We start from the raw sequence: 15363 nt of genomic DNA on the forward strand, positions 1-15363 counted from the left end.
CCCCGGGCGAGGCTCAGGGCACGGCTGCCTCCTGGGGCAGGGCTGGCGGGGGGCGGCCGAAGCCTGCGTCCGTGTGCACCTGGGTGTTCGCGTGTGGAATTTGCACGGCCCGCTGCGCGTGCGGCCTGTGCGGCGAGTGTGCACAGCCTCCCCGCGCCAGGGCGCTTGCTCTCCCATCCCAGCTGAACAAGGGACCCACCGAGCTCCGGGACCGGCCATTTTGTGTGAGAGGCATTTTGGGATGGGACTGAGGGGCAGACTCGCCGCAAGCTGGCCGGGCGCCCACCTGGGCCGAGAGGTGTGTGTGCCCCAGCGTGTGTGTGGCCTTGAGTGTGCCCTCAGCAGACCCTCCGTGGGCTGTGATATGGGAGGGTTCTGGGGTAGGGAGAAGATCCCAGAGGGAAATGCCAGGCCGCTTGCAGGGAGGGTGTCTCCGTGGAGGGCCCCTGGGCATCCAGCCCGGGAATCCCCAAGCAGAGGCTTCTCCCACCTCCTGGGTCCTGGAGGTCCTGCCGCCCCCAGGAGGTGAGTCTGGCCTTTCCAGTCCAGGGTCCATGCCCAGGTCCTTGGATGAGCCTCTATGTTCTCAGGAACGGCCTCTCCTTATGGCCCCCACCTGGCTGGGGACCGAAGGGGCTCTTTGGAGGGCTGGTACTGGTCAGCCAGGTCTCGGCCCAAGGTGACTCCTGGGATGAGGACAGGACAGAACCCACCCCACAGCCCTCCTGCCCCGATGGCCTCAGTGGCCAGAGCCCCACTCTGCGTTTGACCCATGGTGCTGCCCGGGGTTTGTTCTGCTTTGAGCCCATGATCCAAGGGCCCAGCCTGGCTATTCCTGAGGTTTCCTGTTGGGTCAGCAGCTCTCCACTGGCCGCCCCCTGCCTGGGCCTGCGTGGGTCAGCCCCTCTGTTCTCCTTCCTGTCTCTGCCTCCTGAGAGTGGCAGTCCAGAACTGGGGTGAAGCATGGGGAGCGCTTGCACATGTGGGGTCTGAGCCATCTCCTCCTGACAACCCTGAGTCTCTATAGAGTCTACAGAGCAGCAGTTTGTGGGGGCTTCAGGTGACACCCTCAACTCCGAACGCCCCCGCCCTCCAGCCTGCACTAGGCCTCTCCTCAGCTCCTTTGCTGTGGGCATGCAGCTCCCTGAACCTGCCTGAGCCCCGGCTCCTAGGCTCTCCTCAGCTCCTTTGCCGTGGGCGGGATTTTTTCTGAGTGTCAGGGCTGGAGAGCAGGGTCTCTGATCCTGCCCCGGGTTGGACACTGGGGGCTGGTCTCAGAACCTCTGCAAACCTCAGTTTTCTGTGGGTAACATCGGCACAGCTGCTCCTCACTCGAGGGCTTTGTGAGCCCCGCTGCTGGGGGGCATCCCACTCTACCAGGCCGGCCCAGTGCCCTCTGTGAAAGGGGTGCAACTCACCGCCCGGCCCCCAGACCCCTGGTGTGGAGTTCTCTGCGGTCCCCATGGCCCAGCCCACCCTTGGGGTGCAGCCTCCACCCCGACTTGGGAGGCCCGATGGCCCCGTGTCCCCCGCCTGGCCCGGCATGGACTGGCCGGGTTGTGCATTAGGCATCATTTGGTCTGTTTGTTCATCAGCTAAACGGAGATGGAGCTGAGTTGGGCCTGGGGCAGCTGGGAGTGGGGGGAAGGCCAGGGCTCCCTGTGCTGCCGCACCCAGCTGTGGCTGGACACAGGTCCCCAGGCCCACCTCCCTTTTGCCTGTTGCCACCAGCGTCTGGCTTCGGAGAGGTCAAGTTGTGAGAACCTCTCTGGGCAGCCCTGCTGGACCCGGGGTGGCCACTGTCTGGAGTAGAGAGGGCGGTGGCTGCTGCCCTATGGCCCCAGGGCTTGGTAAGCATCAGGCCAGGCCCCTGCTGCCCCGGCTCTGGGGAGGTGGAGACGTCAGCACTGAGTTAGAGAGGGGCTTTCTCCACCGTTGCTCCTCCGTGTGGAGCTGCGGTCTCCGCTCGCGCTGCCTGGTGCGTTCCCAGAGATTCCGGAGACAGGGCCTCCCTGAGTCAGACCTGCTCTCTGCCTGGTGGGGGCGGCGTGCCGGCCCACCTCTCCCAGACCCTCCCAAAGGGAGTGTGAGCTGCAGAAGTGGCCCAAACTCAGCAGATGATGTGCCTGGGGCTGCCGTGGGGGATTCTGGGCCAGAGCACCATGGGGGTGCCCTTCGGAGCCTGAATCCCCGGCTCCAGCATCTCTCCTGCTGCCCATCTGTGCACAGGATGGAGCCAGGCACTGCTGCACCACGGACTTGAATCTCCTCGTCCAGGATCCCCACGTGGGTCACTGGACGTGTCCACTCTGTTCCCACTGGGTGGGTGTGGGCCTCAGTTACAGCCTGCCAGAGGGTCACACAGCCCCGTCCCTGTGGATGGGGAAAGTGAGGCAGAGGAAGGTTGAATGAGCTCCAGAGTCGTCCTGCTTAACTGAAAGGAGGGGTCCCAGCCTGAGAAGAGAGCTGGGGTGCAGATATTGCTTGAGCTTGCCAGCAGCCCAGCCACGTTGAATGGCCAGGGTGAAGCTGTGTTTAAAATAGGCCAGATGGGAACTCTGGCACCAGGGAGGGCCTGTCCGTGGGGCTTGCTGTGCCATCTTGGCTTTTGGGCCAGGCCTCAGATGGGGTCCAGGGTTGCAGGGGCCTATGGCCCTGGGCTGCTTGACCAGGTGCTATCTCCCATTTCACTGCAGAGAGGGGCCCGGGGCTGGAGGGCCTATGTTCAAGTCCCCTCCTGCCGAGGCCCAGGCGCTTCCCCTCACAGTCCTGGATAACTCGGATGGTGCTGAGCACAGGCCGCCCAGGCCCCTCTCCCACCCCTGCGTTCAGCTCTGAGGCTGGTGTGAGCCCTTGAAGGGCTGGCTGGGGTGAGCAGGCGCCGGCACTCTCTTCTTGGTCAGGCTGCTTTGAGGGGTGAGTGCAGGCCTGGGCTTTACCCAGCACAGAGTGGGGCCCTGGCAGGACCAGGGTCCGGTCTCTGCTGACGGAGCATTTTGTGCCAAGAAAGAGACTTGAGTGTTTGAACGGCCACATTCCGCTTCTTCCCACAGCCTCCTGGGTAGGAAATCTTATGGAAATTTCCCAAAAGGTGAAAAAGCCTTGGAGAGTTGTGGTTTCCGGGGAAACCTGGACTTCTCTGGTTCCTGGGCCCCTCGGGAGGTCTTGGGCTTCCTCGCAGGATTCTGTCCCTCACCAAATAATTTAAAGTGAAATGACTCTGGAGTGATAAGATGTTGTACGTGACGTTGCCTCGTTACACAGTGGAGGTGGAGTCAGTCTCTGTGCACATTCTGCGTCTGCGAGAGGATGGGAGCTAACGGGTAAGCAGGAATGCTCCTCCTGATCATTCCACAGTTAGAGCAGAGGAAATCCGTTTTATTAGAAATCGCTGCAAGCCAATCTCTGCAGAGATGCGGTCTCTCCAGAGGCGCCGGTGCCCTGGATGTGGGCCCTGCTGGGCACTAAGGATTCTCGACCCCCAGGATGCTGACCACGTGGGAGTCCTGTCTCCAGTTTTGAAAACGCTTAAATCCTGGAGTGTTCAGAGCTGTGGTCACTTCTCAGGGCACAGGCTGAGTCCAGTGGTGGAGAGTGGCTTAACATAGAGGTTTTCCCAGTTTGTTTTAGTTGATAAACGAATGAGTCTGTGGATCTCCGCTAGTCCGTGTGCTCCTGACGCATCCATGCCCCCGTGTGCACACTCAGCAAGTCCGTCTTGTAGCTGCTCGCAAGAGCACGGGGCCAGCCTCTGCCCTGTAGGAGTGACAGTCCATAGCCTCCATCGCCGCACAGGAGCTGGGCCAGCCTCAGCCCCATAGGAATGACGTTCCAGAGTCACCGAAGAGCCAGGCTGGCCCAAGCCCTGGAGGAGTGACATTCCGCAGCTGTAGAGGAGCTGGGCTGGCCTCTGCCTGAAGCTGCTTCCAGTGTGGGGAGATGAATCTGCTACACAGAGTGAGTTCCCTTCTAGGAAAATGGGCAGGTCTGGAGGACCAAGGGGGACCTGGGGGGGCCTTGAATCTGGCAAGAAGGGATATGGGATGGCCGAGCTGCCTTGCCCAGAGGCTGGGGAGGGGCAGCCTGTGCCCTGGGCCCTCCGAGTGTCCACTTGAGGTTGGACTGGGGCCAGCGGCTGGGCAGGCCGTGTCCTATTAAAGGCTCAGGCGAGAGCCATGTGCCCGTTCTGGGAGGATGGGGGACGAGGATGGTGGGGTGATGCCTGCGATGTCCCTCGGGAGAGACGTTGGCCTTGTGTCCGACATCTCATTATCACAGACAGAGCCGAGTGCGTTACCTCTCCGGGGGTCGTCCTAAGTATTTTCCCGTGTGCGTGCCGGGCAGCTCTGAGACGGGAAACTGCTGGTGTGTGTGCTGTCCACTCTGCAGCCCCGCTCCCCTCTGGGCCTCCGCCCACGTGAGACATGCTCCTGTGCCGCTGTGACCTGTGAAGACGGTTCCGAAGGCCCTGCGTGGCCTGTGGGGAGTGAGACTCGGGGAGGGCGGGGCTGGGGCTCTGGCTGGATCCTGTCTTGAGACTGGCCAGCGTTGGGATCCTAGACCCACGTTTCCTTATCTGCGTGGTGGGGGTAACCGTTCTGCGTCTGTCCTGCGGTCGCCGCCGGGATTCGATGCGCGAGTCACTCCCCACGACGCCTGAAGCCCGCGACGTTCACCGAGCTCGTAGCCGTCATCGCCGTGACCGTGAGGCGCCTTCAGCAGAACGGAAGGCCTCACCCCAGACGAAGCGTGGAGGCCAGGAGCAGGGACGGCGTTGCTCTGCCATCCACCCCTCCAGCCTATTCTCAGTCCCATTGGTCAGCGGCTGGGCTGGGACGGAGAGGCCTGCGCTGCTGTTGAGGGCGAGGTTGTGGGTTGGAGCGCGAGGCCCAGGCTCGGGCGTCGGAAGCTTGCCTGTTTGTCGTATGGGGCTGGCCGGCTGTTTCCCCGGAACGAAGGCTGCCTGCCCTGTGTGTGCCGGGTGTTTGGGGTTTGTCTTCCTGTTTGTGGCTTCCGGCGTGTTCCCAGCGTCCTGAGGGTTGAGGCTTGGAGGACAGGAATGATCTTTGGCTTGAAAAACCACTGTGGGCAGGTTTTTTCCAGTGAACCCCGTAAGCCGTGAAGGCTGCGGTGTAAGCGTCGAGTGTCCACGCAGACCGCATCAGAGAACCCGCTGGGAGGCCTCCGCGCGGACACGGGCCCGGCGATGAGGCCGCCTTTACCACGGAGCGGCCAGCTGAAACGGCTGTGTCCGGAACCGGGATGCCCTGTGCAGGGCTGGAGCTCAGCTCTGCCTTCCGACAACAGTTGGCTGACCGCTCTGGGAGTCTCAAAACGGCGCCTCTGTTGAGGGGAGGCCCTGGACATGCTCAGAGGAGGAAGCGTGTCCTGCATAGGGTGGGCAGCACCTCTTCAACCCGGCTAACAGGTCCAAGGTCGAAGGAGGAGGGGTCTGCAGATCTGAGCTTATCCCTGAGGAACTCTCTGGAAATGGCTCCCACTGGCCCCTGCGTGCGACCCCTACGCTCACCGGCCTGTTTGCCGAGCTTGCTGTGTTGATTTCGGAGTGGGTTCTGGTTCCTGCCTCCCTGGTGGGCTCTGAGTGGCAGGGCCCTGCCGACCGCTGGCCTCAGCAGCAGGTGATAGAGCGGCGGGGCCCTGCAGGACGGGGCTCTGTCCTTGATGGCTATGGGCGAGGGGGGCGTGCGTGCTGGAGGCCGCCAGCGCAAGGCGGGTGGGCCCTGAGAAGCCCGTCTGTTTCCCCTGCAGCCTGAGAAAGCCGTACCCGCAGAGCTGGAGGAGGGAGTGACTCAGGACGCTACTTAGCAAATGGGTTGGTCTGGAGTCTGGGAAATGGAGGGTTAGACATTTTGTTGTCTGAAGCTGGGATGGGTCGTGCTTTTAATTCATCCAGGAGGACATGGGGCTGAAGAGCTCTCTGGCTCTTGTCGCCCCTGACGGGAGTGCTCTGAGGTCTGGCAGGCCACAGAGCTGCTGGGATGGCCTCAGCCCCAGACCCACGCCTGTTACTTCCCGGGGGCCAGGCCAGAGATTTCCCAGCGAGAGCTTCAGGGTCGACATTTCCAGGAGGAGGCGCTTCTGAAATAGAGTGCCCTTGGTGAGCTTGTGAGTAGCCTGCTCTGAGTTGTCCCATCGAGTGTTCTGGGGTTGTGAGCATCTGGAGCCATGGAGAGGATGGGACTGGGGGCGCGTGGGGGAGACACCCCTGCGAAGGGCAGGAGAGCCCCCTCGGTCCCACTGGGGAGGGTCTGCACGGGGCTGTGGGTGATTGGCTGGCAAGTCTGAACGCTGATCCCTGTGCCACTTGTTTCTAAGTCAGCGGGGCTCCTGCCCCCACACACCGAGTGGCTGGATTCTGGGAGCCCTTTCCTGCGGAGAGGGGAGCCGGTCCCCGTTCCAGCGTCGGGGAGCCAGAGTACAGGTGCTTCTTCCTGTTAGCAGTGGGCCTGTGCTGGGCTCTCTGTGGGGTTAGGCGGCCCCGGTGGGGGCTTCAGTCTTGAAGGGGCTCCTAGCTCTGGGGTGCAGGTGCCGTGCGTGGGGGGTGTTGCACGGGGGTCCCCAGGATGATGTGTGGTGGAGGATGGGGCGACGCGAGCTCTCCACAGAGCTTCATGTCCCTTCTGCCATCTAAACCACAGGCCCTGTGCCAGGTGAGGGGCTGGGGTGGGTGAGGCTAAGGTACCTGCCCGAGGCCTCGGGGCACTTGGCGGCCCTCCATCCCCTGCAGGAGATGTCAGCTCGATGGAGAGGCCGGCCTCCGAGAAGACTTCTCCCTGGCCACCAGCTGCCCAGAGCTCCCAGCCCAGTGCCAGCAACTTGTGCTGGCCCCAGACGGGATGCTGGGTGGCCCGTCGAAGAGGAAGTGGCGGTTTTCAGACAGTGGCTGCCTTGCTTTGAGGATGAGGATGTTTTCCAGACGTGCTCTGGAACTGTCCTCAGGCTCTGCTGCCTACCCAGCTTGAATACAATGAGGTCTTTAATTTTTTTGGATTCCTGGGAGTGGCTTTGTGGACACTCAGGAGAGCAGTGGCTGCTCCAGGGAGTCTGGCCGGGAGTCGGTTGGACCTCGGAGTCTCCCATCTCTGAATCATCTCAGTGGGGGCGGACGGGCAGCTCCTGGGGGTGTGGCAGGGCTGGGCTCCAGGCTTCCCGGCCTGCAGGGAGCCTCCTTCTAGATTCTTCCTCCGTATCTGTGGCGTGGAGGCGTCTGCTGCCTCTGCCTGCCCCCATCTCGTCCTCCAGGTCTTCTCTAGTTCTGTTCCTCCCCATGGAGCACTTACCCTTGACCTAAGCTGAAAACCTGAGAACTTTCGAGCTTTTGCTTTTCTGTTTAGTCTTGGAAAACACATGGGAAGGGTGAGTGGGAGCAAAAGGCCAGTTTCTCCCTGGATCCCCGTCCTGGGGGGAGGTGGGGAGAAGCCTCGGGCAGGGATGAGAGGTTGGGATGCCTGCCCCAGGGGCTGTGGGCGGGAGGCCGCGGGCGCCTGGTTAATGTGTCTCTGCCCCTGTGTGCAGTGTAGGGCTCTAAACTGGGACTCAGGGCGCAGAAGGCACGTGTGTGGGACTTTAAAGTTTGTCTGTCGTGGAGGCTGAGCCCCAGGGAAGAGGCAGCAACACTAGGCCGACTGGGCTTCCTTCCCCTGGAGGAGGGCGGTCAGGGAAGCAGGGATATTGGGTAGCGTCACCCCAGGACAGAGCAGGAGGCAGACTGGAGTCCCCTTTGTAGACCAGGTAGGGCCAGGCAGGGCCTGATGTCTGTATTCTGTTATTTATTTTAAGAGTAGGGGTCTCGCTCTGTGACCCAGGCTGAGTGCAGTGGTGTGATTGTAGCTCACTGCAGCCCGGAGCTCCTGGCTTGAGCGATCCTCTTGCCTTGATCTCCTGAGTAGCTGGGAGATGACCCCCTTCTTACCCGTTCTTCCAGAACAGGTCAAGTTCACATGACACACACAGCCACACACACTCAGAAAAGATACCCATGGAAACCCTGGAATATATAAAATGACATCCAGCCAGAATGATTTGCCCCTCTGTGCTGCCCTGTCTCCTCACTGGGTCAGCCATGGCCCCTCTCCTGGAGCTGTTCTCTGCATGCGTGCCGTGGTATGGCACGTGTATGTCTATGTGTGTTCACTCATTTCTTTTCACATGTGTGGAGTCACTCCGTGTCCTGCCTTGTGCTTGTGGCCCCCTCTCCCTGCTTGTCCCCCTCTAGGTCCGTCGGCTGCTCACGACTTCTCTGACCAGTTCGCACTGATGGACCTTGAAGCAGGTGCAAGGACTTTCCCGCTGCAAACGGTGCCACGTGGGGGCTCCGTGCACATCGTCACGCAAGGTGCAGGTCTGCAGGATGAATTCCTAGAAGCTTCCTGGTGGCTGTAAAAATGTTCTCATCCCAAAGGACCAGATATGCAGAGAAGTTTAACACTCACTTTTCCTGTCATTGAAAAGTTACATTTTTGTGGAAACCCATTCAGGCTGGAGACAGGAGGTGTGTGCAGGGAAAGGAGACTCTGGGGCCCCATTGCTGGCTGCCTACTGCTCAGGTGGTTGATGTGGGGGCAGATGCTCTGTTCCCTGGGGTAGGTGCCGGCTCTTCCCTACGGCCTGGGGTAGGCGCCACCCCCTCCCTGCTCCCTGGGGTAGGTGCTGCCTCCTCCCTGCTCCCTGGGTAGGTGATATCTCTGCCCTCCTACCTGTCCAGGCGCTGGGGCCACTCTTGGGGATGGGGGAGGAGGCCGGCTGCCGGGTGCTGGCCGTGGTCCTGACCAGGAGCTGCAGTTATGTCTCCTTGTGGGCCAGAGGGTCCCTTTGTGTGACTCATTCTTGGTTGGCATCTGCCCAGGCCATAGAGTCAGGGGCTTGGCTCGCCTCTGGGCAGCTTTGGGAAAGGGGCTGGTGTTTGGGAGGTGCCTGCCCAAGGAATGATTGGGGGTGGCTGCTGGGGCAAGGGACACGGCCAGCTTCTCCGCTTTACAGTTAACACTGAGCCAGCTTATCCGAGACCATCCCTTCCCACGGGTGCCGTTTAATTAGCCAAGAGCTGAGTTAAGATCACGTGAAGAAAGTAGGGGGGCCTTGGCCTGAGTGGTGGGTGGACAGGGCTGCGTCTGTCAGGGCCAGGGGGTCTGGCGGCCCCTGCCGCCCTTGTTTCTTTTTTTTTTTTCTTTCTTTTTTTTTGAGACGGAGTCTTGCTCTGTCGCCCAGGCTGGAGTGCAGTGGCCAGATCTCAGCTCACTGCAAGCTCCGCCCCCCGGGTTCCCGCCATTCTCCTGCCTCACCTCGCCCGGTTAATTTTTTGTATTTTTAGTAGAGATGAGGTTTCACCGTGTTAGCCAGGATGGTCTCGATCTCCTGACCTCGTGATCCGCCCACCTCGGCCTCCCAAAGTGCTGAGATTACAGGCGTGAGCCACTGCACCCGGCCACCCTCATTTCTTAAAGAAACATTTGATCGTGGCTTATTTTCTTCTGATTACAAAATAAGCACATTCACTGCAGGAGATTGGGAAAGTGTGGAAAACAGGGAAGGACATTTGCTTTTTCTGATTTCTTTCCGGTTGTCTGTGCCCACCTGTGCGTTTCTAAACAGAATAGGATTCAGGCGTCCCCGTCCCTCTGCAGTGTTAGCGGCATACTGTCTGCACTTCTCATGGGCAAGATGAGTCTCGCGTGCCAGGTGGTCAGCCTGTCTCTGACCTGGGGCCACCGCAGCGCCTGTCCAGCCACCTGTGGTCACGCGTAACAACAGAGTCCCCGTGTTGTGCGGTGTCCCTGCATGGATGTTGACACCACAGCTGTCCTGGGGACGTGTCCACTTGAGGCTTGGGGAATCCACGTGTGTCCCATCCAAGGCCGTCCTGCAGGCCCTGGGTCTGCCTGAATGTGATTAGGTCATGAGGCCACCCTGACCAGGAAGGCTGGTGAGGGGAGAGGGAGGACCCAGGCTAGCCCAGGAGGGGCTTGTGTTAGAACGAGGTTCCTTCTGTGGGGTGAGCCCTCCGTCACCAGAGGTGTGCAAGTGGAGGACAAGAGAGAGCACTCACTAGGAAGTTTGTAGGGGCCAGGGGCTGGAGCTGTAGGCTGTGAACCAGCTGAGGGCACTGGCCTGCTTCGGTGGGGGTTAGGCGTGGCTGTCTCGGGGGCCTGCCTGGATGTGGGGTGACCCCTCTGTGCAGGTTCTGGGCTGGGCACTTGGGGCCACTGTGAGCAGAGGATGTGGGGGTGCTGCCTCTGGGAGGGCGAGCAGACCCCACCCTGGGGGACAGTGCTTGGTCGGGCCCAGGGCCCTGGAGAGAATACACCAGAGAGAGTTGGGGGCTGCCTAGGGAAGGGAGGGTCGGGCAGCCTGTCAGAGAAAGTGACCTGAGATTGAAGTCTGGGGGATGAGGAGGCGGCCCGGGGACCTGTGGGTAGGAGAGGATTCCAGGCAGTAAGAAGGGCACATGCAAAGGCCCTGAGGCAGGGAGGGCGCTTGCTGAGGGCAGGACGGGAGCAGGGTGGATGGGTTGCGTGGGGTCCACCATGAGGGACTGCAGAGGCCTCGAGGGCCAGGCCAGGGCGGGGTCTGTCCTCAGGGCTTGGGGCTCGCCTATGCCGCCCGCCATTCCCACCCAGCTTTTCCGCCTGCTTCTGGGATCGAAGTGGCTGGTACAGGGACGCTTCTTTGCGGGCTCTGTGGGTTGGAATGGGGCAGTGGAGAGTGGGCAGCCGGAGCATGCTGGGAGGCAGAGCAAACTCCAGGGGACCCCAGGCCAGGGGCTGCAAGCCCAGGGAGGTCGGGGGACAGGCGTTGCAGGGTCCGGGAGGGAGAGCCAGGACCTCTGCATGGGGCTGGGCTGGGCACTTTGGCCAGCCCTCTTGGTGCACCTACCGGGTCTCTGTCCAGCATCTGTGGTCTGGGTGGGACAGGTGACTAATGGAGAACAAATGAGCCCTGCGGAGCTTCTGTCTCCAGGGACTGTGAGCAGGTGCTGCTAAGTCACGAGGCAGTGCCCGGGGAGCTGATTTCACTGCGTGCTGAGCCAGCGGGTTTCCTGCCAGGGCCTGGGAGTCCGCCCACAGCTGCAGCTCCCAGAGCCCCTGGGGTGCACGGTGGACGCCCCCTCTTTCTGGGCCGGGGCAAAGGGCCCTGGAAGGACCTGTGGTTGCTGCAGCAGTGCTGGGGGCTGGGGGTGGTACTCTTTGGGGGGCTGGGGGTCCCTGTAAGCCTTGGGCGTCTGCTGCGGGAGGTGGGCAGGACCCCGCCTCCAGCTCCTCTGCTCCCGTTCCCGAGGGAGCCACAGCTAGCTGAGGGAAGTGGCCATCCTGGGGCCATGGTGAGTGGGGGGCATCGAGAGCCCCCCTGAGAGTGCCTCCTGCCCGGGATGTTGGAAGGAGGGCTGTAGGTGCCAGGTGGGCACAGGCAGGCCCAGGCCGTTTGGAGGCTGTGAGCACCAGGCCAGCAACTGGGCCTTCTGAGGGCCTGAGACTTCCTGACCTGTGGCCTGTCAGGGTCCAGTTGAGCACTCAGTGTTTGGGAGGCTTGGTCCCACCTGGCCCACCTCCCATCCCTGCCCCATGGCCTTGGCTCAGTTAGGTGCTGCCAGAAGCTCCGAATGAGGGTGGACCCCGGCCTGGCAGGTGCAAGCCACGCAGTGCCCAGCATGGGGCGAGAGGTCTCCATGTGCAGCTCTGCAGGAGTGTGGCCTGTGTCCCCTCCAGCCCTGGCGGTCTGTGGTCATCCATCATGCTTGGTTCATGCCTGGTTCACGCCTGGACTCTGTCAGCAGCGCCCGCGCCCGTCACTTCCGAGGTGGGAGGTGTTGTGTGTCCTGGAAACAGAGCAGTTCATTAGACGGTGAAATTAGATTCCAGGTTGCAGCGCGGCGGCCGCCTAATGGACGAGATGAGCGGGGCCCCCAGGGAGGCTCGAGCAGTCCTGGACCTGGTGCCTGCTCCCGCCTCACGCTGGCTTCCTGCTCACCCCCGGGGCCCTGCTGGGCTCCCAGCCCTATTCTGGACAGGGAATTTCTGAAGGAGGCCGCATGGGACCCCCCAGGACCCCCTGCAGTGGGAGAGGGGTGCATGGTGGGGGCTGTGCAGGCAGCCTGCTCCAGCCAGTCCGCACATGGGCCTCTGAGAGTCTCCTTAGAGCCTCTGTTTTCCCGTCTGTGAAATGGGCATGTGAGCATCTTCCTTACTGTAGGGCTGCTTCCCTCCTGGCAAGTCGTGGGTGTGCTGAGAAGCTTAGCCTGTGGGGCTGGGAGTGGGGTCTTGATGTCAGGGCCCCTCCTGACCCAACCCCAGCTCTGCCTGAGGCAGGGGCTGAGGGTGGCAGCGAGGCGGCAACGCCTTCCCTTCTGCCCGCCCATCCTTCACATGTTCCATTTTCATTTAACTAAATACGCAAGATGAGATGAACAGCCCCGGCCAACTCGGAGTCAGCCGCTGGGGCAGGGTCCTGACCGGAGGATCCAGGGTCGCAGAGCGAGGGGGCTGGCTGTGGGACTGGCCTCGGAGGGCCCTGGCCCCTCCTCCGCTGAGTCCTCTTCCCCAAGTGCGTGAAGTGAGTGAGGAGTGGGGTGGTGGTGTCTTTGTCACGCTTTCCCAGAAAAGAAATATCCCCTTCAACCAGACTGGGGAAGGAAGGCGGGGGGCCCCGTGAGCAGAGGAATCTCCGGAGGTGGGGGGCCCCGTGAGCAGAGGAGCTTTTGCATCTCATGGCCTGTGGGTGCCAGCGGTGGGGGCCCCAGGACTGTGGTCTGGCCTTAACTGGGCACCCTTTGTGGCCTGGTGACCCTTTGGCACCTCCCACGGGCCCCTCCCTGCCCAGCTTCTCCTGTTTGCTCTTGGATCCCCGTTCCCAAGAGGGGACCCCCCTGCTCCACGCTCAGGCTGTGGCTGGATTCGGGGTGCCTGATCCCTGCCATGGCCTCTCGTGATTTGGGGCTGTCTGATGGGCACGGGGCTGGGCTGTGCATCAGGGACGTGTGGTGAGCCCCAGCTGTCGCCCTCTGCTCAGTGGTGGGTGCCAGGGCTCTGTGGGTTCTCCCCGCCCCCACCCTGACTCTTTCCCCGAATCTGGGGCTGGGGACCAGCTACTTGCCTCGTCTCCTTGGCAACGGCTGCCAGGGAAGCTCCTGAAGTTGAACCCATTATCATAATTAGCCTAGAAACCCTTTGTGTTGTAATTCTGGGCTTCAGAGAAGCTGCTGGGTCCTCCCACTGTCCTCCCGTCGTCCTCCTGCCGTCCTCCCCTCATCCTCCCCCGTCCTCCTGTAGGAAGCCTCTTCTTTCTTTCCCTGCAGATTTGGCCACTGCCTGGGAGGAGGGGGCGGGCAGCCCTTGCCGAGCCAGCGAGACCCCAGCTGAGTGCCCCGTGGTGGGCTGTATTCCCCGGCTTAGTGTGGGAGGGGCTGTACCCACACTGTGGGCCTTGGTCTGAGGGGGTGATGGCCCCGCCCTGGGAGGCCCCTGGTGGCTGGCCCTCAGGGAGTGTCCCACATCTGGACGCTTGCCGTGCCCGGACCCTGAGGCCACATGGGCAGGGAGTGTCCCAGCGTTCCCGGGAGCCACCTCTCCCGAGGCCTGGGGGATGCCATCGGGGTCTCCTGCCGCCCTCTCCCATGGTTCAGAGGCAGAGGCCCTCACCCGCCTCCGTGAGCTTCAGTTTCCCATCCTCTAAGATGGGCGTTGAGTGTGGATGTCTTGGGGACACCGCGGTGTGTGGACGGAGGCCTGGAGGCCCCTGTGTCTTCCCCACAGTTCAGCCGACCGGATGTCTGGCCAGTCCATTCGGGAGCCATCAGTTTGGAGGTTTCTTCCCTGTTCTGTCCCGGGGCCTGGAGCCATGGCCAAGGCAGCGGGGCCTTTGTGTCCCCCAGACGGGCCCAGACGCCCCCCATGCCACCTCCTCCCTCCTCTGCGGCTCTTCTCATGCGTCCGTCTCTCTGCCTCCCCTGCACTGGCCGCCCCCGGCGACGCCATCTGTGCCATCTGTTCCAAAAACTTAAAAAACAAAACTCGGAGCTGTTGCCTGCACTTTTCAGTGGGGCTGCGGCGGGAGGGGCAGCGGCTTCCTCCGTGCAGGGTCTGCGGGCCGGCGAGGCGGGGGCAGACGGGCGGAAGCTGAGCTGGAAGGAGCCGGAGCCTTCTGAGGGGCTGGCTGCGAGATTCATCTTCTCCCTGAATTCTGGCTTTATTCTTCCCGATTCATGCCTGCTGGGAGGAGCCGCAGATCTCGGCCATATCCGGGGGCATTCGTCTGCAGGCTTTCTGGAATGCTCCGAGATGCCTGGTCGGAGCCACCTTAGGAAGCAGGCTGAGTCCCGAACACCCAGGATCTGGACCTCATTCTTTTTTAATTTACAGGAAGGTTCCTTGCAGCCCGAGGAGCTGCCTTCCTGGATGTGGCACCAAGGACTCAGAATTCGAGTCTGTGGGGCTGTCCTTGCCCCCACCCCACCCTGTTCTCAAGTCTGGGCAGCCTCATCCTCATGGGACGTGGATACGCCTGCCCTTCTCTCTCCAGGCCTCCCCATCCCTCCCCATTCCCTCTGCTGGGAATGCCCTTCCCCTTCTCCCCTTGTGGCCAACTCCTGTACCCTGTAGCTGCCCCCCGCCCGCCCCCGTATGTGCGTCCTTCGGGAAGCCGCCCACCGGATTATGTGCGGCTCTGCTGGGCTGAGCTGGGTCCCTGAGCCCCTCCTGTGGTGTGTGATGCCCTCTGTGTCCCCGCTGTGCCCCTCCCGCCTCCCAAGCCTCCGGGCTCCTGACTGGGAAGCCAAGGACCCCCCCATCCTCCCCTGCTCCCACCCGCTGAGAGTCTGGAGAAAACCCCATTAGGCAGACAGAGAATCGCACACAGAAGGCGCACGAGATGTCTGCACACTTTTCCCAGGGCTCAGTTAATTGAAGAACTTGGCCAACGAGCACGGGAAATTAATCGCGGCTTGGAAATGGGACGTCCCTTGCGTGTGGTTTGTCTGCCTGGGCCTCGGTTCGGGGTCCGGGCAGAGGCCTCTGGGTCGCCCACGTGGGCGGGGCCGAGGCCCCCTGGTGACGGTGCCTCGGGGCCAGTGCCTTCGAGCTGGAAGCTGTGGGCCTGTGAGGGCAGCCAGTGTTTCCTGGGGTGCCCGACACAGAGCCTTCCTGGTGCTGCTGTGCCGGTGTCCACTGTGGGGCGGCAGCTGGATAGGGCAGGACCAGCCTGTGGGGGCAGCCGAGGGTGAGGGCCTTCCTGGTGCTGCTGTGCCAGTGTCCGCTGCGGGGCGGCCCCTGGGTAGGGCAGGACCAGGCTGTGGGTTGTGGTCTTGGGAGGGGCGGGGGGGGTGCTGCTGTGCCAGTGTCCGCTGCGGGGCGG

At 62.2% G+C, this 15363-nt stretch overlaps 2 protein-coding genes across 2 annotated transcripts in view; one reads left to right on the forward strand and one right to left on the reverse strand.

Annotated features, from left to right (window-relative positions):
• The window catches only part of DNAJC5 (DnaJ (Hsp40) homolog, subfamily C, member 5), a 1035873-nt gene that overhangs the window by 541102 nt on the left and 479408 nt on the right, over nt 1–15363 (reverse strand). The window lies entirely within an intron of this gene.
• KCNQ2 (potassium channel, voltage gated KQT-like subfamily Q, member 2) overlaps nt 4632–15363 on the forward strand; it is a 60713-nt gene continuing 49981 nt past the window's right edge. The window contains exons 1-2 of the mRNA XM_011934541.1: nt 4632–4704; nt 8237–8356. Coding sequence (XP_011789931.1) covers nt 4632–4704; nt 8237–8356 — 193 coding nt within the window. The remainder of the gene's footprint in view (nt 4705–8236; nt 8357–15363) is intronic.

This window comes from Colobus angolensis, unplaced genomic scaffold (genome assembly GCF_000951035.1).
Source record: "Colobus angolensis palliatus isolate OR3802 unplaced genomic scaffold, Cang.pa_1.0 Scaffold136, whole genome shotgun sequence".
Classification (NCBI taxonomy): Eukaryota; Metazoa; Chordata; class Mammalia; order Primates; family Cercopithecidae; genus Colobus; species Colobus angolensis.